A 23,598-nucleotide genomic window follows, 5' to 3' on the forward strand; every position below is an offset into this window, starting at 1 on the left:
GCAAACAACAGAAACAAAGTTACTATGTTGACAAGGAAGATGGAAACACATACTCAGAAGACAATGAAGTCAAAGCTCCTACATCCAAAGCCTCCAAGAAAAATATCAATTGCTCTCAGGCCATGGAAGAGCTCAAAAAGGATTTTGAAAAGCAAGTAAGAGAAGTAGAGGTAATGGGTAAGAGAATTCAGAGTGAAAAAATCATTAAAAACAAGTCAACAGCTTGGTAAAGGAGACACAAAAAAATACTGAAGAAAATAATACCTCAAAAAACAGACTAGGTCAAATGGTGAAAGAAGTCCAAAAAGCCAATGAGGAGAAGAATGCCTTCAAAAGCAAAACTGACCAAATGGAAAAGGAGGTCCAAAAGCTCACTGAAGAAAATAATTCCTTAAAAATTAGAATAAAGCAAATGGAAGCTAGTGACTTTATAAGAAATCAAGAAACAATAAAACAAACCAAAAGAATGAAAAAATAGAAAATGTAAAATATCTCATTGGAAAAACAACTGACCTGGAAAATAAATAAAAGAGAGATAATTTTAAAACAACTGGACTACCTGAAATCCAGAATCAAAAAAGAGCCAAGACATCATCTTTCAAAAAATTATCAAGTAAAACTGCCCTAATATTCTAGAACCAGAAGGTAAAATAGAAATTGAAAGAATCCGCTTATCACCTCCTGAAAGAGATCCCAAAATGAAAACTCCCAGGAACATTATAGCCAAATTCCAGAGTTCCCAGGTCAAGGAGAAAATATGACAAGATGCCAGAAGGAAACAGTTCAAGTACTATGGAAACACAATCAGGATAACACAAGATTGTTTTAGCAGCTTCTACATAAAGGACTGGAGGGCTGGGAATATGATACTCTGAAGAGTAAAGGGGCTAGGATTACACCAAGAATCACCTACCCAGCAAAACTGAGTATAATCCATGAAGGGAAATAAATGGACATTCAGTGAAAGAGAGGAATTTCAAGTATCCTTAAAAAAAGCCCAGAGCTGAATAGAAAATTTGACTTTCAAATACAAGACTCAAGAAAAGCATAAAAAGGTAAACAGGAAGAGAAATCATAAGGGACTTATTAAAGTTAAATTGTTTACACTTCTACATGGGAAAATGATATTTGTAACTCTAAGAACTTTCTCAATATTAGATTTGTTGGGAATATATATAGACACACGGCACTTGTGTGAGTTGAATATAAAGGGATGATATCTAAAAAATAGAATTAAGGGGTGAGAGAGAAATGTACTGGGAGAAAGAGAAAGAGAGAAGTAGAATGGGGTAAATTATCTTACATAAAAGAGGCAAGAAAAAGCCTTTAAGTGGAGAAGAGTGGGGAGGTGAGAGGGAGGAACCTTACTCTCATCAGAACTGGCTCAGAGATGGAATAATATACACACTCAATTGGGTATAGAAAGCTATCTTACCCTACAGGAAAGTAGAGAGGAAGGGGAGAAAAGAAGTGGGGTTACAGAAGGGTGGGCAGATTGGGGGGAGGGCTTAGTCACCAGCAAAACACTTTTGAGGAGAGACAGGGTGAAGGGAGAGAGAGAATAGAATAAACAGGGGAGAAATAAGATGGAGGAAAATACAGTTAGCAATAGTAACTGCGAAAACAATTTTGAGTAGGGTTTCTCTGATAATGGCCTCATTTCTCGAATGTACAGAGAACTGAGTCAAATTTATAAAAATTAAAGCCATTCCCCAATTGATAAATGATCAAAAGATATGATCAGTTTTCAGCTGAAGTAATCAAGGCTATCTATAGCCATATGAAAAAATACTCTAACTCACTACTGGTTAGAGAAATGCAAATTAAAACAATTCTGAGGTACTACTTCATACCTATTAGATTGGCTAATAGGACAACAAAGATAAATGAGAAATGCTGGAAGGGATGTGGGAAAAATAAGACATTAATGCACTGTTGGTGGAGTTCTGAACCAACTCAACCATTCTGTGGAGCAATTTGGAACTATGTTCAAAGGGCTATAAAACCATGCACACCCTTGGAGCTAGCAATACCACTACTAGCTCTGTATCCCAAAAGACATTTTTTAAAAAAAGGAAAAGCTCCTATATATACAAAAATATTTATAGCAGCTCTTTTCTGAGGGCAAAGAATTAGAAATTGAGAGGATGCTGATCAATTGGGAATGGCTGAACAAACTGTGGTATGTGAACATGAAGGAATACTATTGTACTATAGGAAATGATGAGCAGAATGCTCTCAGAGAAAACTGGAAAGACTTATATGAGTTGATGCAAAGTAAAATGTACTGTATACGAAGTAACAGCAGTAGTGCAGGATGATCAGGTGTGAATGACTTAAATATTCTCAGCAATACAGTGATCCAAGGCAGCTCTGAAGGACTTATGATGAAAAATGCTATCCATTCCCAAAGAGCTGATGGTGTCTGAATGCAGACTGAAGCATACTTTTTATTTTTTACTTTTCTTAAGGGTTTTTTTTGTCTGTTTTCTTTCACAACATGACTATTATGGAAGTGTTTTGCATGATTACACATAAATAATCTATATCAAATTGCTTGCCTTCTCAATGGGGAGGAGGGAGAAGGGAGAGAATTTTGAACTCAAAATTTTAAAAACGAATGGTAAAAATTGTTTTTACATGTAACTGGGGAAAAATAAAATACTAAATAAATTTTTAAAAACCATTCTCTACATAAACCTGACATGTACTCTCCTACAAACATATAAAGTATGGGTGTGAAGAGTGAGCACATATACAGACTATATTAATAGAGAGGTTCATATGAATGGCACACATATGGCCAAGGGAACTCACACTTTGAATAACTGCGGGGCCAAGATATCTTTTTACTTCTCATCGATTACTCATATTGATCATTCTGGGATCAGCTTCAGTTGAGTGGTGGGGTAAGAAGCCATATTATAATAGGTCGAACAGCAAGAAGAGAGAAAGTGGAGGGGCAGTGAGTACATACACTGTTTAAGGACTTTGGATAAGAAAAGGAAAACTATAAGAAGATGGGTTGAGGAGATTATTGTGGCTAGTGTTATTTTATTAAAGATGGTGGATACTTGGGCAGATTTAAAAGCAGTAAGGAGTAAAGCAGTAGATAAGAATAACTTACATTGAGAAAGTGAGTATACCCCACATAGAAATAAAAATGGACTTGGAATAGAGGACTTTAAACATTTCTGTTGAGAAAATTTGAGCTGGGTAAAATCTCTGAAACATAAACACAAGGGACAAGTGAAACCTAGAAAAGTAATTGTATATGATCAATGGAAAAGAAGACTGTTCCCTCAAAAAACCTACTGTATTCAAGAGTTAAAGAGGGAGTGAAGACTGATAAAGGCTGAACATATGCAGAATTTTTTTTTTACCACTGCTTAAAAGATTTGTGTAACAAAGCTTCACTATTTCTAATATAGCCATCTTTCTCGTTTATCTTTTATCTTGAAATACTTGTACTTGTCAATAACTTTTTGTTGATATTTGTTTGCTGATAAGTTCACAAATAAAAATAAATTTTAAAAATAAAAGACAAAGACAAATGTATTTAGTTTAAAATTAGTTATTTTTTATCTTTCAATGAAAAGGAGTCCTGTGATCTCTGAAGAATAGCTCAGAAAATGAATGATACTACAAAGGATGCTTTGATTATTACTGAAACCCTCTAGGTTTGTAATGCATCCATGCTGATCATCTACAAAGGACTTTTGATAAGTTTTTTTGAATCTGACTCCCTTCCCCCAGTTACCACCACTACCACCACCATGCTACTGTCTGGTACAAACAAACACTCACAGTCATGTTGGCTTTGGACAATAAGGGAAGTGAACTAGGGACCCGAAGACCAAATGTTCCCATTTCTGCTATTTATCAATTATGTGACTTAAAGCAAATACCACTTTACCTATAGTCCCAGGGTTTCTATAGCTGTTAAAATGCAGATAATAATATCTTTTCAGTGTTCCTCACAGAATTGTTGTAAAGATAATTAGGGCAACACAGCACAATAAAAACAAACACTGGCTCTGAAGGCAGAAGACCTGGTTCACATTCTGCCTCTGGTGCTTATTATTTGTTCAAATTCAGGGAAGTCACTTCATTTCCTAAGATTTCAGTTATTTCTTCTGTAAAAAGAAGGGAACTGGACTAGACAGACAGTCTTCCTACTAAAAATACTTCCTCAAGGTCCCTTCCTACTAGAAAATCAAAAGACCATGAGATATAATGTATGTGAAGATGTTTTGTACATTTTAAAGCATAACATTTTTATCATTATTGCTAATAATAATAAAGAGGCAGAGTGGCAGTGGATAGGCAATTTGCCTAGAAATCAGGAGAATCTGGATACAAGTTATGCCTCTGGTACATAGTGGCTTTGTAAGCTGGGCTGGATGATAAATCACCGCCTGTTAGTTCCCCTAGGCAACTCTTTAAAACACTGCTTTGCAGAAAAGGTACAAATGTACATTAGAAGAGAAAGTAATAGTCACCATTACCTCCCTAACCTGAAAAATATCCCCGGTCAAAATTACATGTAGATGTCCTTAAAGCCCTGGTTCTTGAAGGTTGTGCTAATAGAAAGCAAGCTCTGAAAGGCTCTATTACATAGGAAAGACAGAAACTGATTTGGAAACAGACTGTATGCCTGTAGTCCAAGGACCAGCTTAGTTAATTTGAGATGCCTTTTTTTTCTTTTTATTTAAAATTTTTGTTTTTATTATGACCATTTCCAGCTTCCAGCCCAGCCATCATCTGGGGACACAACTCCTTGTAGAAAAGAAGCCAGTTATCTATACCAAATGACAACCAGCTGGCACATACATGGCAGGCAATCTGAAGCAGAAGACAGAAGGCAGCATGTAATAGCACGCATAGTAAGCCCCTTAATAACACTTCATTCATTCACTATGAACTTAAGCAACTAAAAATGAAAAATTCCATAAATAAAACAACACAAAATAAGTATTTTATATGAAACCATGAATCTTCAATTGAACTACTTGCTCTAAAAGATACATAATAAATTCCGCATTACTTTCAAAACTCTCATGTTTTTCTCTGTGTCCTTTTGAACTTACTGCTGTACTGTTCTGTGCAATTTAAAAAATGTTTCAGTAGCCCTCTTTTCTCTTCTTGGTATCACTACTTCTAACTGTCATTCCTCTCTGCCCCTCCTCCCATTAAAAAAATGCTTTTGGGTGAGGTGGTCAGCACTGCTTGGTCTCATTCTGGATGGCTGGGTTCTTGTACTACCTTCTACCTCTTAAGGTTAGGTTCCAATTCTAGATTTTCAGGACCCTCGATGGCATCTCAGAAGAGAGTGCTAAGGGCCCTGAAGCCCCTGGCCTGCTACTTTTAGTGGCCTCCAAGGCAATGGCAATGAGTTTCTGGCCACCCCTGGGCCTTCCTGGGGAAGGTCTCCTCTCTTACTAGCACCTGAGACAGAGATTATAGGTTACACATGTCTCTAGCCAATCACTGCTCATTCTGGGAGACTACAGGCCTGTTTGAATACAAAGGCTTTGCTAGCATTTCACTCCCTGATGCCCTAAGAGAGATCTGGCTTATTTTTTGTACTGTTCTTGGAGGGGAGAAGCAAATTATAGTAGTTTATTGTTGGACTTCTAGATCATTATCCAGCCTAGTATGATTTTGGGGTTTTTGCTGGAGAGCTGTGGTAGCTGGGAAGTCTGAAAGTTGTTATCTTGGTAGGAAGTCTCAAGAAGCATATTTTTAACTGACTGATCATCAAACTGGCAAGCACGGTAGATGGAAGGGTATACTGAGTCTGGATTAGAAAGATGAAGGTTCAAATCCCTCTTCTGATGCTTATTACCTATGTGAATCAGAGCAAGAATGTCACTGCCTTCGGCCTCAGTCTCTTCATCTATACAATACGAGGGTAGACTAGAAGGCCTTTGAAGTTGATTTTAACACTAACTCTGATCCTAAATAATTGTTTTGAAGTAACTTATAAAGATGAAGAAGAAGGTTCAAACTACTATAGGCCGTGTGTCAGAGTTGTAAAGAAATAAAGGAACGGCTTACAGAGCTTTGAGGCCACGCTCAAAGGCCTGAATTAAAGAAGGCAGTAACAAATGGATATTTATTATGCCTTGGTCATGCATGCTGTTAATGTGAACTAAATGCCTGTCATTAACATAATGCCTACAAAGATGTGAGACCTTCTTAAGCTACCAATACTATCACTATATAATTAGCTGATGTTTCTGAAATGAAAATTATTCTTCTTCACTATCTTTTATTTGCTCTATTACAAGCTCAAGGTTTTTCCTTAAACGTTCTATTTTGGAATAAATAAGCAATAATTAAAGAAATATATTTTCATCATGCTGGAGCTTACTATAGACAGATTCACTCTTGATAAGTGAATATGTATCTGTAATCACCTAAAACAGTTCTATTTTCTCTATTTATTTTATCCTTATTGACTCTAAGTTGTAAAAGTAGATATAACCTGAGTGAATTTTCACAATGTGACATTCAATACATTGGAAATTGAGTTTATAATTCCTAAAATAAATTTAGAATCATTCACGACTTTACGATAAACACAGAATACAAAGTGCCTGCTTCTGAAGAATAAGCCTAAAATGTCATGTTGCATTTTTCAGACTTCCCAAGGATAAAATAGTTGCGTGAAAGGTAAGCTGGGCACCCAGTTCCTCTATACTTATTCCAGGAAAAACCCCAAAGACCAAAGTGAATAATGGTCAAGAAATACAGCAAGAAATTATACAAAGTGACTTTTTCCACTCCAGAACTGCACAAAAAGTCACCTGGAACCCCACAGACAACAGAAATGAGAATCACTGGACTCCTTACAAACCACAATAACTTTCTTTTTAAAAGCGTAATCTTATATTTCAAGAAATTATAAATGAAAATTGCCCAGATCCATTAGAACCAGAAGGAAAAGTAAATAAGTAAAGATGAAAAGAATCCACAATCAGGTCCTGAAAGGAACTGCAAAAGAAAAAATCCCAAGAATATCATAACTAAAATATATCAATGAAAAAATACAGTCATTTCTGCTATAACACATATTTCAAAAACACAAATTTGTTCCAAAGCAATTGACAAATTAGGAAACATTTCAAGCATAACACAAATTTTCAGTTTACTTCTGCACAATCTCTTCTATAAGAAACAGTGAGAAGGCAGAAAACTGCATCACTTCACAATAACTCATTAACTACAACCCTTCCAATGCCCCATCCATAAATAAACTTCAGGTCTTTGTCAAGGTAAAGTTCCATATTTATTATATATCTTCTGCTGACGTAACAGCTGTGAGCAAATTAGTGCTGGTCTACACCACCCCCACCTGAATCCCTTTCTACCATGGCCTTCATGCCTGCATTGGGTCTCTTCAACTTACTCATACAGCCCAGGGTGCAGACCAAACAGCACCACAAAACCATGGACTGGCCACTATTTATTGCAGCATTTATGTATTTCTTAACCATTTAACATGTGCAAAACTGTGCTACCATTTTAATTTAAATTACAATAATAATGATGATGACTAATATTTATATAGCATTATATTATTTTATATTGTTAATATGTTATATTCTATTAAAATTATACTTACCATGTGTCAAGAACTTTCCTACACATTTTTTAAAATCACTCACAAAGTTTTCGAATGTTGTGCCCCTACCTTCATTACCCCCACAAGTTCTATGGTTTTTATTGCACAATTTTAAACAGTATAATGCTTTTTGTAGAGTACATATGTTGAGTTCTAGCAAAACTTACCATTCTGTACCTATCCAGGAAGTAGCGGTTCAAGTACTAGAGAATTACTGTAAGGATCACACAACACTTGGCAGCTTCAACTATAAACAAGAAATCTTGGAATACACCATTACAAAGGGCAAAAGAGATAGGCTACCAGGAATAACTTGCCCTGAGAATCTGAGTATTGTCTTACAAGAAAAATAATAGACTTTTAATGGAACAGAAGACTTTCAAGCATTTATGATGACAAGACCAGAGCTAACTGGGAACTTTGAAATTAAAAACACAAGAGTGTTTGAGACCTAGAAAGGCAAATTTATTTAAGCTACAGAAAGTAGCCGTATATACAAACAGTGCCAACATTCTAATGAGGAAGAAATAACAAGCAATCTTTCTATCAAACTGAGTTCAACCCCTACTAACCCAAATTTCTGGATCAGTTTAAGAACCAAAATGACCTCAGATACTCTGAACCAGTTATGTTCTAGTATCAATTAGCATCAAACTTACCAAAGCTTTACTGGTCTAAGAAGGGCAACTCAATAATTCAATAAATATTTACTGAATCCCTATTAAATACAAAGGACTGTATTCAGATCAGACCCTTAATCCAGGGCCCAGGTCTAAACTGAATGGATTCTTTCCTGAAAGACAAGGGCGAGTGACACCATGCGCCCCATGCTCTTGTTATCACTTCGTCTCTGCTAGCTCCCAGGTCATCAGCGAAACTATATCACAGGATACTAGCACTCACCATTTATCTCTCCATTTCTTTTAACTAGATATAATTCAAAAGAACAGGGCAGCTAGATGGAGCAGTGGATAGAGCACTGGCCCTGGAGTCAGGAGGACTTGAGTTCAAATTCCACCACAGATAACATACTAGCTGTGTGACCCTGGCCAAGTCACTCAACTTTAACAATTGCCTTAGTTTCTTCATCTGTAAAATAAGCTGAAGAAGGAAATGGCAAATCATTCCAGAATCTTTGCCAAGAAAACCCCAAATGGGGTCACAAAACTGGACACAAGTGAAATGAGTGAACAACAATTCAAATGAAAAAGTGATAAAATCTTTTCATGAAGTGTATAAATATTTCATTTGCAGCCACAAAACATGCCAATTACAAAGTATCAGAAAAAGAAATTACTAGGTTATAAAAGGCATATCAAAGCCCCACTTCAACAGCTGCACCTGAAATCTTCAGACCACTAGGCTCTTAAGGGTTCATTTCCCAGCTTATTTTTATCAACACCTCCCCGTACACCACACCTACCCCAACACATATCTTTATCAACTTTGAAGAAAATGAGATAGGACTTTGGTTCCTAAGATTTATAAGTACTGATCCTGAGAATTAATTATGAATATCATCATTAGAAAAGGATTCCAAGGACCAAGCTGCACCGACTCACGTAGCACTGTTTTTTTTAATACACAAGAAAAAGAAAATTGAGAAAGAATCAAAGGTTTTATTTCAAAGAAAAACTGTAAAAACATTTTCTTTTGCGCATCTGGTCCTTGTATGGTGCTAGATGCTCTTAGATATGGGGTAGAAGGTAGTGAAAAGGAAAAAAATTCATTGAGCTATCTTAGGATAGAATGTTTTATCTCCTAAGGGATTCTAGACACCCAAAGGAGACCATTTTACTCTTCTATTTTAATCCTTTATATAAAAATATTCCTATATGAGACTTTATATAATAGAATCTAGCATTTACATAGTACTTTAAGGTGTGTAAAGTATTTTACAAATATTATCTTATTTTATCCTCACAACCACCTTGCAAGATAGGTACTATTATAATCCTCATTTTACAGATGAGGAAAACTGAGCGACAGAAAGGTAGAGGCTATATCTGACTACAAGTTCAACACTAGATACTGCAAAATTATCTTTAAAAGCAACACTACAATTTTGAAATGTGAAAATTTTGTTTTGCTGACAAGTAACATACCAATTTATGACATCTGCCATGTGTACCTGAGTTGAACTTTTTACTATTTCAGTCACATTTAAATTAAGCTATGGGTTATTTGGAAGACTTTCTGGTGGTTAGAGTTTTATCCTCAAATCTCTAGTCATTAGATTTTAAATGTCAGAAGATAAAAGGTTCAGATGTTATGAGTTTGATCCCAAATTCCTGGAATAACATTTTCTTTTAACTAGAGATGAACTAACCAAAAACATATTATTAAATGATCAAAAACTTTTTTTGCAAAGCATGTTAAATACCTCATTTTTAACCACAAAAATATATCAAATTACATAAAGGATCAGCTACTGAAATTACTAGGTTATAGAAGACATAGTAGAGCCCAATCATGCTCTCTCCAGTAACCAGCCCTGAACTACTCTGACCCCTAAAACAGCTTGAAGGGTATAGCTTCCAGCAAATTGTTTCATTCTTTTAGGGGGAAAAAAAAAAAGACAGTTCAAAGGAATCAAGGGTCTTCTCTATGTAAGTTTTGTCTTAGTATTATCTTGTGATACTTCATTATTAGAGTTGCTGAGTTTTGTGTTAAATAGTTTCACAGTTTCTACACCTAAGCATCTACATCTTAGAATCTTTCTTGTGAGCAAACAGATATATCTAATATTTCCAAATAGATTAGAAAATGAATGACTTCTGGCATACTTTCACTTTCATGATGTAAACATTCTGGTAACTTTGGATTAAAGTATGGTAATGATTCAGTGACATATTTCAGGAAAACAGTCTGATGACATTCAGCCTTTGCTTTTTTAAATGTAAAAAAAATCTGTAAGATATTATTTGTTACATGGGATAGATCTCTGGGAGGGGGTGCAGAGGTACTGGGAGAAATTTTGTTGATGTAAAGAAACAAAAGATATTAATAAAATCGATTTTTAAAATTCAGTACTCTCCTTATATTTCTAAAGGCTCTTTTCAAATGGTCAAGTCCAGGAGAAGAAAGATATTCTAGATGATTCATCAAGCCCAACTTCTGTAACATTTGACTTAAATTGAAGATATTAGTCCAAGTAAGCCCATAACCAAGGACAAAAGTTCCTTTAAAAGAAGTTTAAAAGAAACCAAATAATATAGTTTTCTATCCAAACAAAATCCACCCCTACTCCCCTCAAAAGGGACTGAAACAATGGGGAAATCTTAAATATCTGTAACATATGCATAATACAAATCAAATAGTAATGAAATTTGTTGGCTTTTCAAATTAAGAAATAATGATTCAGAAGAACTGAGTTTAAATCTTGGCTCTACTACTTTCTACCTGTGGGACTACAGGCAATTCAATTTAATTCAATTGAACAAACATTGTTTAAATGTCTGCTACATTAGAGCAATGTGATAAGTGCTAGAGATACAGAAACTAAAATGAAAACACATGCTCTCAAGTAACTTACATTCTACATATACAATATATACAGAGGTTAAGTATGATGCAAGGTAACTCGAGGAGGGAGAGAGCACCAGCAGCTGGGTCAAGGCACTTAATTTCAGATGGTCATCTGAAAAAAGGGTTTAATTAAATGCTCTCTGACGCTCCTTACAGCTCTAAATCCTACGAACCCATAATTATCCCTCTTTTTATTCCACAACCATCAATTTTATAACAACTAGAGGGAGCTAAAATCTGTCAAGAATACTGGATGACAACAAAAAGGGTCAAAGAGGAATCAGGAAAGAACATGAAACCAAAGATGAGAGGGGATAGGAGTGGGAATGAGAGATAATATGCTAAAAGCTACATTTTTGTGTACCTCATGATGGAACCAAGTATCATGAGCTTGAAACAGCAGAATGGGAGTCAAAGGAACTGCCTTCCACTATTGGCTTTGCAAGAGTAAGATTCTCTAGGAGCCAGATTTCTTTCTCCTTAGGAAGAAAATACTACAGATTTCAATAATTGGAAATGATCTCTTTAAAATAATTTGAAGTGTCACATGAAAAGAATCAAAGAAAGGAGATGGTCAAGGAATTGCAGAAAAATGAAATTATTTGGAAGAGCTATGTGCATTCCATCAGTAAATGAATAATTAATATTATGTTTCAATCCAACAATCCAGGAATTTATTTTTATACAGTATTACAGCAATACACATAAACAACCAAAAGCTTTTCTGACTTCTATGTTATTTTAAACTCTTAGCATGATTATAAGAAAAGACCACCAGCAAACAAAACTATATCCAACCACTGTTCACACTCTACAATGTCCATCAGTTTTAGTTCTCAATTCTCAAGCCTTTACAAAATTCCAAAGACTTTAACCATTCAAAATGTTTTTAACCACTATCATTCCCCCAGGTACTACTGGAACACATCCAAAGAACAGGGAGAACTTGCTTCCAAACCATGGGCACTTAAATACACTATTGAGAAATCCTTATTATCAACAGATTCAGGAAAGAAAAAAAAAAGAAATTAAAATGACTATTGATAACTGCAAAAGACTCTAAAATTGAACAGCAAAAATATATAACCACAAAGTTTGCCATGTCCAAAAATTTTAGAAACTGCTGTGAAGAAACCAAAGAGCGTGATGATCTTAGAAAATAACTAGCAGTACTATTTTAAAAATTTAACTTCAATCACATTCCAGAAGTCTTTTTTCAGACATGCAAACAGATGAGAATATGCACTATTCATTATATTACTTTGAAAAGCTAATAAGATTTTTGATGAAATGTTCCAAAGCTTCTGCCACCATAACACCAATTTTTATAGTGCCTTTTTCTGTCATTTACATTTGCTTATATTTTTAAAAACATGATACAACTAAATCAGATTCCTAGGCATGACACATTTAGACTATTTAGACTAAAACTACTGAGTTTTAATGGAAAACTCAAACTGATCAAGTGACTTGCAGCCCTATAGTTTAAACCCACCACTTTAGCAGCACAAAAAAGTAAATGGCTCTGCGTGTGTGTGTGTGTGTGTGTGTGTGTGTGTGTGTGTGTGTTAAATTAAGGGATAAATTAAATAAGAAGTTACCTTGCCCAGAGCGGCTCTGGCGAGAGTCTACACTTGATTGTCTCTGATCTGGTGGCTCCTCGCTCCCTCCATCTGCATGAGAACCAAAGTATCATAAGTATATCCACATATAAGAAATATGGCATTGACACAGCTTCTTTTTTGGTACCATTTGTATCTTCTAGCAATGTCAACCAAAATATCAATGGTCATGTGAATTTACAGAGGAAAATGACGACTCAGAATATGAATACCTATCATTTGCTTGTACTTTATACCACTCTTAGTCACTAGAAAGTTTGGGATCTGTTCCATTTAAAGACACATATAAATGCATATGTCACTAAAGTTCTTCAGATAATCTCTGAGACTTTTTTTTTCAGTCCTGTAATAACATCACACCTGTCCCATTATAGGAAAGTTTGAGTCTTTATCATAATTTTTTTAAATGTTGAGTATGATGAATAAAGCAAGTCCGAATGTGTCAAAAACAATGACAAGATCCTGCATTTTGAGTAAACAAAGGAGGAAAAGCTTATTTCTTCATGCATTCAAGGAAACCTAAAGCAATAAAATCCACCAGACTGATGACAATAAGAGTACCTCATATTTATAAAGCACTTTACAATTTATAAAGCAACTTCACATTCATAATCTCATTTCAGTCACATAACAACCCTGGGGATAGGGGACATAATATACCTAATGGCATATGTGATGTTAATCACAGTCTATAATCACGTTGTCAGTGCATTAAGAAGGTGAGAGATGACATGTAACAATAAGAATTTTACTATATCTCAATGTGTGGAGGAAGGGATAGCATGGAAAATATAAAAAATCTAAAGATTCAGGTTGTGGTCCCAGGTCTGCCAGTAAGATATGTGACATCTGATTTGGGACAAGGCACTTCACCTCTCCCTCACCTCTATAACATGAAGGGGTTAGACTAGATAATCTTGAGGGTCGTATAATCATAGAAAGTTAAAGCTGGAAAGAAACTCAGGTCATTTACTCTAGTGCTATCTTTTTACAAATAAATTGAAACCCAAAGAGTTGAGGTGATTTGCTTATGATCAACAAAGGTAGTAAGTGGCTGAGGCAGAATTAGAACTCAGTCCTCCTGCCTACAAATCTTGGGCTCTTTTTACTCTTCCATGAACTCTAAAATTTAGATTTTGAATCATACAGCTGGTTCTATTATCTCTCAAAATTAGCTTTCCCTTCTCTAAACCCTCCATAGGTAGGGCACAAACCCAAGTATTCCTAATTCTGCCAGAAACCTACAAAGAAGACACATACTCTGACATGTTGATAGGTACAAGATTCATATAAATTATTTTAATATGTTAATATGGAGGATTTTAGTTTTCAGTGACTAGGTCAAAGGTTTGTGTTTTTTAATTAATTTACTGTTAGCACTGTATCAGAAGAGACCAGATCTTTCTTTTCATTTTTGATTAGTTATAAAATTTATATTGGATAATGAATTTCTTTGTGAAACTTATTTATCAAATCAATGCCAAAAAGATGACAAACAACCTTTTGGCTCTTAGCCCAGATTACTGAATAATCTTTTCATTCTAAAGTTAGAAATGAGTTATCTGGGGTCAGAAAATGAGAACACAGCTCAGCACAATGACTAAATTTACAGATATTTTCCCCTGTAATGAGATTTTATTGTGTAAAAGTTCAAAAAGAGGGAAACCAGGAAGTCATCAATGAGAACTAAAGTATATCCTAAAACTTCAGAAAACTTACTTTTTAATACTGATGAAAAGGACAGAAAAAGAACTTTTGTATAAGGGAAAATATATGAATCAACTCTTAAATCATACAAGCTACTGTTGCTATTGCAAATGAACATTAAGATATCTAAACAAAGTAGGAGAAAAACCTTGCTTTCATAAAAACTGCTAAAATATGTGTATGAAGAAACACAGCTTTCTGATGTGATTGAACAGTTTTTGGAAGTAAGATGAACTGTGGCATAAACATAAAGACCCAAATCACCTTGTGCACAGCATAAGATGATGTTTCATGAATATGTAAAAATTTTGATTGCTCAAAGAGGCACATGAAGAAATTTTTTAAAATTAAAAACTGGGGAAAATGTCTATGTTAAGAAACATAGTTCAGAGATACAGAATCAGATGGAAGAATATTTAACTGAAAGGGCATTAAGCTTCTTTAGCTCTTTTACATATCATTGTTTTAGGACTAAAGAGGGCAATTGAGAAATCACATAAATATTTAAAGACTGAGGTATAATTTTAAAAGGATTATTGATTACATAGGGGAAATCTGCTGAGTTGATTAACTTCTGATGATAGCACTTTAAGGTTCACAAGTACTTTACATATGTTATCAGTATTTGATTCTCTCAGCAACCCTATTAAATAGGTGCTATTGTTATCCCCATTTTAAAGATGAGGAAACTGAGGCTGAAAGAGGTTGAGTGCTAGTAAGTGTCTAAGACTCTTCTTATTCCAAGCCCAGCACTCTATTCACTTAACCACCTAGCTTCCCACACTTTCACTTCTGTAGTGAAAGTTGAGTCACTGAAAGCCAAGAGATTCTGATCTGAGCCACTGAAGGGGGGGAATGTTGTTTGGTTTTTTTCCCCCCAAAAGGGAAGTACCAGGCACACAGGAGGTAGGTAAAGGGGCTAAGATTAAAGAATAGCAGGTGAGGAACAACTAGCAGGTGGTCAGAAAAACAGTTTGATAGAACTGTCTGAAGAGATCAAGAGCAAGACCAAGGTTTTGGCTGCTAGTTCCCGACTGGCCGAATGAAGACTGAGTTTCAGTTTTTGTCCTTCAGCATCACCTAAAGGTTGTCTGAGAGGGAAAAGCAGAAAAGGCAAAAGCAGTTACTGCTGCTGGTTTGGTAGACAAGACAAACAAGACAGGCTAAACAAGCCTTTCCCAGAAAGTCAACCAGAATTTGTTTGTTTTTCTGTGAGCTCTTTTCTGACTGAATAAGGCTTCATCCAAGTGAATGATTAACTGGCTGGGTTGGTCTATATAATCCAGAGATAGGCAACAAAATGAAATTTGAAATTCTCCGGCTTAAAGGGAACTGTTATTCACATTAAATGGAAAGATTTTATAAACACCCACTTAAGAATGACTATTAATTGGGGGGGGGGGGCGCAGAGCCAAGATGGCAGAGTACAAGCAGTGACTTGCTTATCTCTCCTCCAAATACCTATAAAAAATGGCTCTAAACAAATTCTAAAGCAGCAGAACCCACAAAAAGACAAAGTGAATCAAATTTCCAGCCCAAGACAACCTGAGTGGTTGGTCAGAAAGGTATATCGTGCTGGGTTGGGAGAGGAACACAGTTTGGCGTGGGCATGCAGGCCACAGTGAACTTGGAGCAGCCCTCTGAGGACTGAATCACAGGCAGCTGTGGCGGTTTCCAGACTTCTCAACACCAAAGACAACTTAGAAGGTCAGTGGGAAAAGTCTGTGTCTGCAGTGAGAGAGAAGCTTGGGGTCCCAGACCCATCCCCCAAGCTTGGCCCTGGGGTGGCGGCTGCCTCCTAAGCTTCTGGCCCACAGACTGAGGGGGAATCCAGTGGCTGATCAGAGAGGGATTGCAGGGATCTCTTTGCTAGTGCAGGATTCTCTTGCTTTGCCTGTGCTTGGATCTGGGTCACAGTTCGGGGTGGCAATCCTGGGGTGAGGAGGAGCTCTGGTGTGGTGGAGCTTGTAGTGGCAGTATAGAGAAAATCCTTCTCACAGTTCCAAGACAGAAAAGAGTGCTTGTGGTCACTCATAGACCACAGCACAGGCCAGGAAAGGAGTAAACATCTTGTCCTTGATCATAGCACCTTGGAAGAACTGAAAATTTACAGGTCCCTACAAGTATCTCTGAAAACAGCTGCACAAAACCCCTGAACCCTGGGACAGTACATTCTCCACACTGGAAACAGACCCTTACCTTAACAAAGAGTTTAAAACTCAAGTAATTCACTGGGATCATGAACAAGTAGTGCAAAAAGAATCAGACTATGTTATCTTACTTTGGTGACAAAGAAGATCAAAACATACAACCAGAGGAAGACAACAAAGTCAAAGCTCCTACATCCAAAGCCTCCAAGAAAAATATGAATTGGTCCCAGGCCATGGAAGAGCTCAAAAAGGATTTTGAGAAGCAAGTAAAGAAGAAGAGGAAAAACTGAGAAAGATGCTAAAGGAGACTCAAAAAAAATACTGAAGAAAACAACACCTTAAAAAATAGCCTAATCCAAATGGCAAAAAAGGTCCAAAAAAGTCAATGAGGAGAAGAATGCCCTAAAAAGCAAAACTGGCCAAATGGAAAAGGAAATCCAAAAGATTACTGAAGAAAATACTTCCTTAAAAATTAGAATGGAGCAACTGGAAGCTAGTGAGTATATAAGAAATCAAGGCACTATAAAATTAATTCAAAAGAATGAAAAAATAAAAGACAGTGTGAAATATCTCATTGGAAAAACAAGTGACCTGGAAAATAGATCCAGGAGAGAGAACTTAAAAAGAGCTTAGACATCATCTTTCAAGAAATTATCAAGGAAAACTACCCTGATATTTTAGAACCAGAGGACAAAATAGAAATTGAAAGAATCCACTGATCTCCTCCTGAAAGAGATCCCCAAAGGAAAACTCCTAGGAATATTGTAGACAAATTCCAGAGTTACCAGGTCAAGGAGAAAATATTACAAGCTGCCAGAAAGAAACAATTCAAGTATTATGGAAATACAATCAGGATAACACAAGATTAAGCAGCTTCTACATTAAAGGACTGCAGGGCATGTAATGTAATATTCCAGAGGGCAAAGGAGATAGGATTACAACCAAGAATCACCTACCCAGCAAATCTGAGTATAATCCTTCAGAGCAAAAAAATGGTCATTCAGTGAAATAGGGGACTTTCAAGCATTCCTGAGGAAAAGACCAGAGCTGAATAGAAAATGTGACTTTCAAATACAAGACTCAAGTGAAACATGAAGAGGTAAACAAGAAAGAGAAATCATAAGAGACTTATTAAGGTTGAACTGTCTACATTCCTGCAAGGAAAGATAATATTTGTAACTCATGTCAGTATTAGGGTAGTGGGAGGGAAAAAAATCATATGTACGTATAGATGGTAGATAGATAGAGGGCACAGGGTGAGTTGAAGATGAAGGGGTGATATCTGGAAAATCAAATTAAGGGGTGAGAGAAGATTATACTTGGAGAAGGAGAAAGGGAGAAGTAGAATGGGGTAAATTATCTCACATGAAACAGACAAGAAAAGGCTTTTACAGTAGAGGGGAAATAAGGGAAGGTAAGAGGGAATGATTTGGCTTAAGGAGGGAATAACATACACAATGGGGTATGGAGTTCTATCTTACCCTACAAGAAAATAAGAGAGGAAGGGGACAAGAGAGCAGGAGGTTGAGAGAGGGGAGAGCAGATTGGGGGAGGGGATAATCAGAAGCAAACACTTCTGAGGAGAGACAGGGTCAGGGGACAGAATAGAATAAATGGGGGGTGGGATAGGATGAAGGGAAATATCCTTAGGTTTTCACAGCATGGCTACTGTGGAGGTGTTTTGCATGGCTATACATCTATGGCCTGTGTCAAGATGCTTGCCTTTTCGGTGGGAGTGGGTGGGGAGGGAAGAAGGGAGAAAATTTGTAACCCAAAGTTTTAAAAACACATGTTAAAATAAAAAAGAAAAAAAAAAAAAAGAATGACTATTAATTGAAAGAACTTGTAAATATCACATGCAAGTATAAGAGAAGATTTGTCCAGCTGGAGAGAGGCAAGGGCCAATAGACAAGCAGTTAGCAGAGAAGCAGTTTCAGTGTGGTACAGCTGTTCTTGAATGGATGAATGACATCAAAACCTACAGCCCAGACCCATGAGTTACCCAAGACACATGAGTTTTCCTCCTTTACATGCTTCCTTAATGGATTCCTTTAAGTGTGTGTCCACTCTTCCTCAATATTAAGTGTTTCAGAGAGAGTGTGTCCTGAGTTTGTGAAGATTTTGATGTATTTATTGTTTATGCATTTTCCTTAATATATGAGTACTTATTTATTTTGCCTTAAGCAAATGGTTATATTTAAAATCTAAGAGTATCATTATTGTGAATGGTTGTTTCTGTAAACATAAATGCATCAGTAGGAGCTCAACAGCTATAAGTGTTAAGTAGGAGGATGTATATTTCCTCTCAACAGGGTTACCCTTAGCACTCTGAGAGAATATGGAGTGTAATGTGCCAGCGGACCTTTTCTGGGAATCTAGACTTGCCAGTGTGAAAAGAGGGTAGAGTTAGACAATCCTGAGAGTTAGTGGGTGTCTACAAACCTCCTGCAAGGGATGACACTGCAAATATCCTACAGCCCAGCATATATTTTACGTTTGGGTTAGGAGAGATATGAACCTGTTACACTATGATGATATTTGTAAGAACTGATACCCAAGGAAAAAGAGCAGACCAGAACAATATACAAAATATTTTAAAAATATAAATGAAAATGATACTAAAAGGTATGAATTCAGCTTAAATACAACTACTAATCAATTAAGAAGTCATGGACAAAGGTTCATAATGTTTCATATGCTGTGAGACATGCTGACTCTATCAATCGATTTTGCTTAAATTTTTTTCCTTTGTTACAAGGTAGGATGTGGGAAGGGGGTGGGGGAAAATCCCAATAAGAAAATATCTGTGGTCTATGAAACCAAAGGCATAAATAAAAAAGTGTGATGGAAATAAGTAAATGTATAGGAGCAATATTTTGAAGGCAATATTCAAAGGACTTTAGTAGCTGGATGAGAGAAATGAGGGAGAGCCTTACTCAACTGCTTCTGTTTGTAATGATCTTTCCCTTATCTGAATTCCTGTTATACTACTTGACAGTGTGTCAGAAAAGTTAATACTTAATTATACTGCTTTATTCTCTAGTTTTTTCATACCAATGCATTTATCTTTTACTCCAACTAGAATCAGTAATTTGGGATAGTATCTTTGACCCTTTGTGTATTCCTGCCCAGATCTTAATAAATGCTTATTAATTGGACAAGGGAAAAAAGGTACGCTAGAATGAAAGTCACAGGATCATAGCTTCAAAGCTGGAAGGTACTTTTAAGCTCTCATTTAATCCAATTTCTTTATTTTAGAGATGAGGAAGCAGGGTCCAATAGAGCCTACATGACTTGCCCAAATTTATATTGGTAATAAATAAGGGGGCTTGTAATTAAATTCATGTCATTTGCAAATACAACACTATTTTCATTGTACCACAATAATTTTCAGTCTTATGGAGTGGGAGTAAGAGCTGGAGTGGAGGGAGATGGTGTTAATAATGGCAGCATGAAAAGTACAGAATTAGCAGCAAGCACACAAAATCCAAAGCGCTGCAAAAGATCTCCACAATCATATCACTATACTGTCTGGCTAGCATGTGTGGACCTACGCAGGTCCTGTTTATAGCCCTTCTTGTTAAAATTTTAATTTATTCTTTTATGACGGTTTCCCCCTTCTAGTAATAAAGTTCTTTTATGATGGAAATAAAAGTCATATTGAATTTGAATCACTGACTTCACAATCAATTTATCTGGAAATACCTTATTCTTTAAAGTGAGATATATTTCTATGGTTGTAAATAAGCATTCCTCCAATATAATTTAGTGCAAAGTGAATGAAAGGCAACAATAAAGCAAATTTATGTAAAAGTTTGTATCAATAACAGATTAGTAAGAACAAAATAATTTAACACTGTGAGAATTACTGTATCTGAACTTTTATAATAAGGGTGAAGGAATCTTTAGGACAGGTTTAAGAAAAAAGGGCAAGTTTTTTTGGACAATCTTTTAATTAAGACTAAACTTTATTAAGATAACAAAGATAACGCTTCTATTTCATTAAGAAGAGATTACTCAGGAACTTGAAATATCTGAAACTTAGAAAGGATCATAAAAACTAATGTTTCTTTAATAAAAGAAAAAAAACTAAAGAAAATATAGAACACAAATCAAAATTTGGCTGAGCCAAATCACAACATTTACATTTTATAGACAGATAGACAGACAGACAGATAGATAGATAGATACATACATACATACATATATACATATATATATAGATAGATACATAGCTATCTTTTAGGATATCTGTCCATAAGACTCAGGGGAGGTATATTGCTTTAATGGCCACCATCAATAGCTATTTTTTTATTTCTGGCAAATATGCACATAAGAATATTTATGAGTAGTACCTCAGAGGCACTCCACCTATCATGTTGGTTGGGTTTCCAGGAGCAGTGGTGTCAAACTCGATGCATAGGTTACATATTAACTTAGAAAACCACAAATTATCATTACCTATTTTATACTGCATATTTTTGTTAAATATTTCCCAGCTACATTTTAAATTGGTTCCCTCCATGCACAGGAGAGTTTTGCCCCTGAAGTTTGACAGCTCTGTCCTGGAAAATGATTTCCCCTAGATTGGAGGAACATAGCCCTAAAATTATTCATCATGAGTCTCCAGCATTGTGTTTACTTTTCAACAGTCAGCTATAAAATACAATTAACTTAAGGCAAAAAGCATTTATTAGAATAATATAATAAGATTTTTAAAAAGAACATTCTACTCCAACCCAATAAAGTTAGGTCACATTCTCTCACTAATATACACACCATGAATGAAGAAAGTAAGCAAGTATAGAGATAATACATAAGGGGCCCACAACAGAATATGGGCAACTCAATCTTTCAACATTACAGGGCCTCTAATGCCTTTCTACAAGGGCCCTAACCATCTCCTTAATGGACAAGACTTCTTGCCTATGTCCTTTGCTCTACCAGGTTCACTGGGCTTGCCAGGGCTGACTGAACTTTCTCTCCAAAGAGCACAAAGCTTCTTTATCAGTTGGCCATAGTCTCTGAGCCTCTAGGATCTGGCAAAGAAGAAATCTTTGGTCAGGACACTGTTAGGCACTTTCAGAATAAAGCACAATGTTCATCCCAGGATAAGAAGAGCTTCCCAGTTGTGATCTCTTGAAGTCTGGAGCCAAGACTACCTTGAGCCCTGTCTCTCCAAGGTACACATAAGATCAATCCTGATGTAACTCATGGCTGTGGAGTGTGACAGGAACTGGAAGAACAGGTCCCAAACTGGAAAATGAGATCCAGATGCAGCCTGGTGGGCATTACCCAGAGCTGCAGGCTGGCTCTGCAGAGGCAAGGCTGGTGTGGAACTTGCTAGGGCCAAAGAAGATGGTGCACAGGGAGGGAGGCCAAAGAGACAACCCATAGAGGGGTAGGCACCTATTATTATGAAGAGGGAAAGGGCCTGAAAAGGATGAGAAACTCAAGAATGCTATTCTTAAGATACGGAGATGGGATTCTTCATGAATACTTCAATGGCTTTCATCAATCAACACTCTCATTTCTGCTTCCTGCCTTCTTCTCAGCTCAAATGTCACCTTCTGAAAGAGGTCTTTCCTGGTTCCCTTCAATCCTAGCACCTTCCCTAACTCCAATTTACTCTGTGTGCATATATGTGTGTGTGTATAATATATACACAACTCCTATCCTGCTACAAAGTAATGAGTATCATTGCTCACGTTACTAGGGTTTAACTCTGGGGAGAAACACGGCTCAAGACACTCTCCAGTACCTGATCTATCAAAAAAGCAGAATCTATAAATCAAACAGTAAAGTGTTTAATTGGTAAAGAATAATAAAGTAACATTATTAAACATTCAAACCATAGCAATATAACACTATTTAATAGTTAAAAAGAAAAATGATGTAGCAGGATGACTACTGGACCCCAATACATAAATGAGTACAATGTTCGACACACTAATGCCCTCGTAGAGAAAAAAACCTATCCCCTGAAAATTGGCTCTGGGATGAGGAAGAGTTTTGGTTTTAAGCTTTGTGCTTTGAATTGCTGCTAGGAAAAGTCATATTAGAGAATTCTTATGGCTCTGTCTCCCAGCAACCAGCTCTACCTTGCCGCTTCTCAGTTCTGCCTCCAACAGCTCCTTGGCATAGTCCCAACTCCATTTCCCTGTCTCTGCAACTCTCCTTTGCATGAACCTTTGCCATCCACCAAAACTTTGCCTTGAGTCACTACTTTCTACCTCTGAAGCTGCTGTTTGTGACTTCTCTGTGGTGTTCCCATACTCATTCTCTGAAGCCCTTCCTCCATATAGATTCTCTTCTCCTGCAGCTCCAGCCACTCCTGCTTCAAAGAAGTGTTGGCATTCTTTCTGAGAACAACATGGATGGTCTAGTCAATATATTTTCTTTTCTATTGTTAGCTCCTAATGGGGCACCAAAAGTGATATTCAGATAGCTATGAGTCTTTCAGAGTCACCCTTCTTAGAAGAAGGTGCTTAGCCCCTGCTCCTAGATGACAGAGCAATGGAATTCCATTTATCACTTTCCCTGGCAATCAATCTCCTAAAACAAAGATAGAGGAAAGAAGATGGGGGGGGGGAAGAGAAAGAGAGAGACAGACCAGCGAGAAGCTGTTCAGCAAAACTAACCAACATAGCAACTGAGAGTAAAAGGATATGTAATGCCCCCTACCTCTGCAAAGAATGAAGCAAGGTAAATTTTCTCATCTTTTCTTGAGGGATAAACTTGGTCATTATAATGCATAACATCCAGGTGTTCTGTTTCATTTTTCATATTCTTTCCATTTATATTATTGTAAATCATTGTATTATTGGGGGTTTTTTGGGGGGGTCTACTTTCTTTACTTTGATTCATTTTATACATCTTTCTATATATCTATCTTAGTACTGTGTCTGGCACAAAGCAAACATTTAATAAATGCTTGCTAAGTTTCTGCTTCTGTAAATTC

General features: G+C 36.4%; 1 protein-coding gene across 6 annotated transcripts in view; it reads right to left on the reverse strand.

Annotated features, from left to right (window-relative positions):
- The window catches only part of TANC2 (tetratricopeptide repeat, ankyrin repeat and coiled-coil containing 2), a 511,647-nt gene that overhangs the window by 338,074 nt on the left and 149,975 nt on the right, over window positions 1–23,598 (reverse strand). For all 6 annotated transcript variants that reach the window (XM_020997389.2, XM_020997396.2, XM_020997393.2 and 3 more), the window contains one exon: window positions 12,760–12,831. In XM_020997389.2, coding sequence (XP_020853048.1) covers window positions 12,760–12,831 — 72 coding nt within the window. The remainder of the gene's footprint in view (window positions 1–12,759; window positions 12,832–23,598) is intronic.

Source organism: Phascolarctos cinereus, unplaced genomic scaffold (assembly GCF_003287225.1).
Source record: "Phascolarctos cinereus isolate Bilbo 61053 unplaced genomic scaffold, phaCin_HiC Scaffold_5;HRSCAF=322, whole genome shotgun sequence".
Classification (NCBI taxonomy): domain Eukaryota; kingdom Metazoa; phylum Chordata; class Mammalia; order Diprotodontia; family Phascolarctidae; genus Phascolarctos; species Phascolarctos cinereus.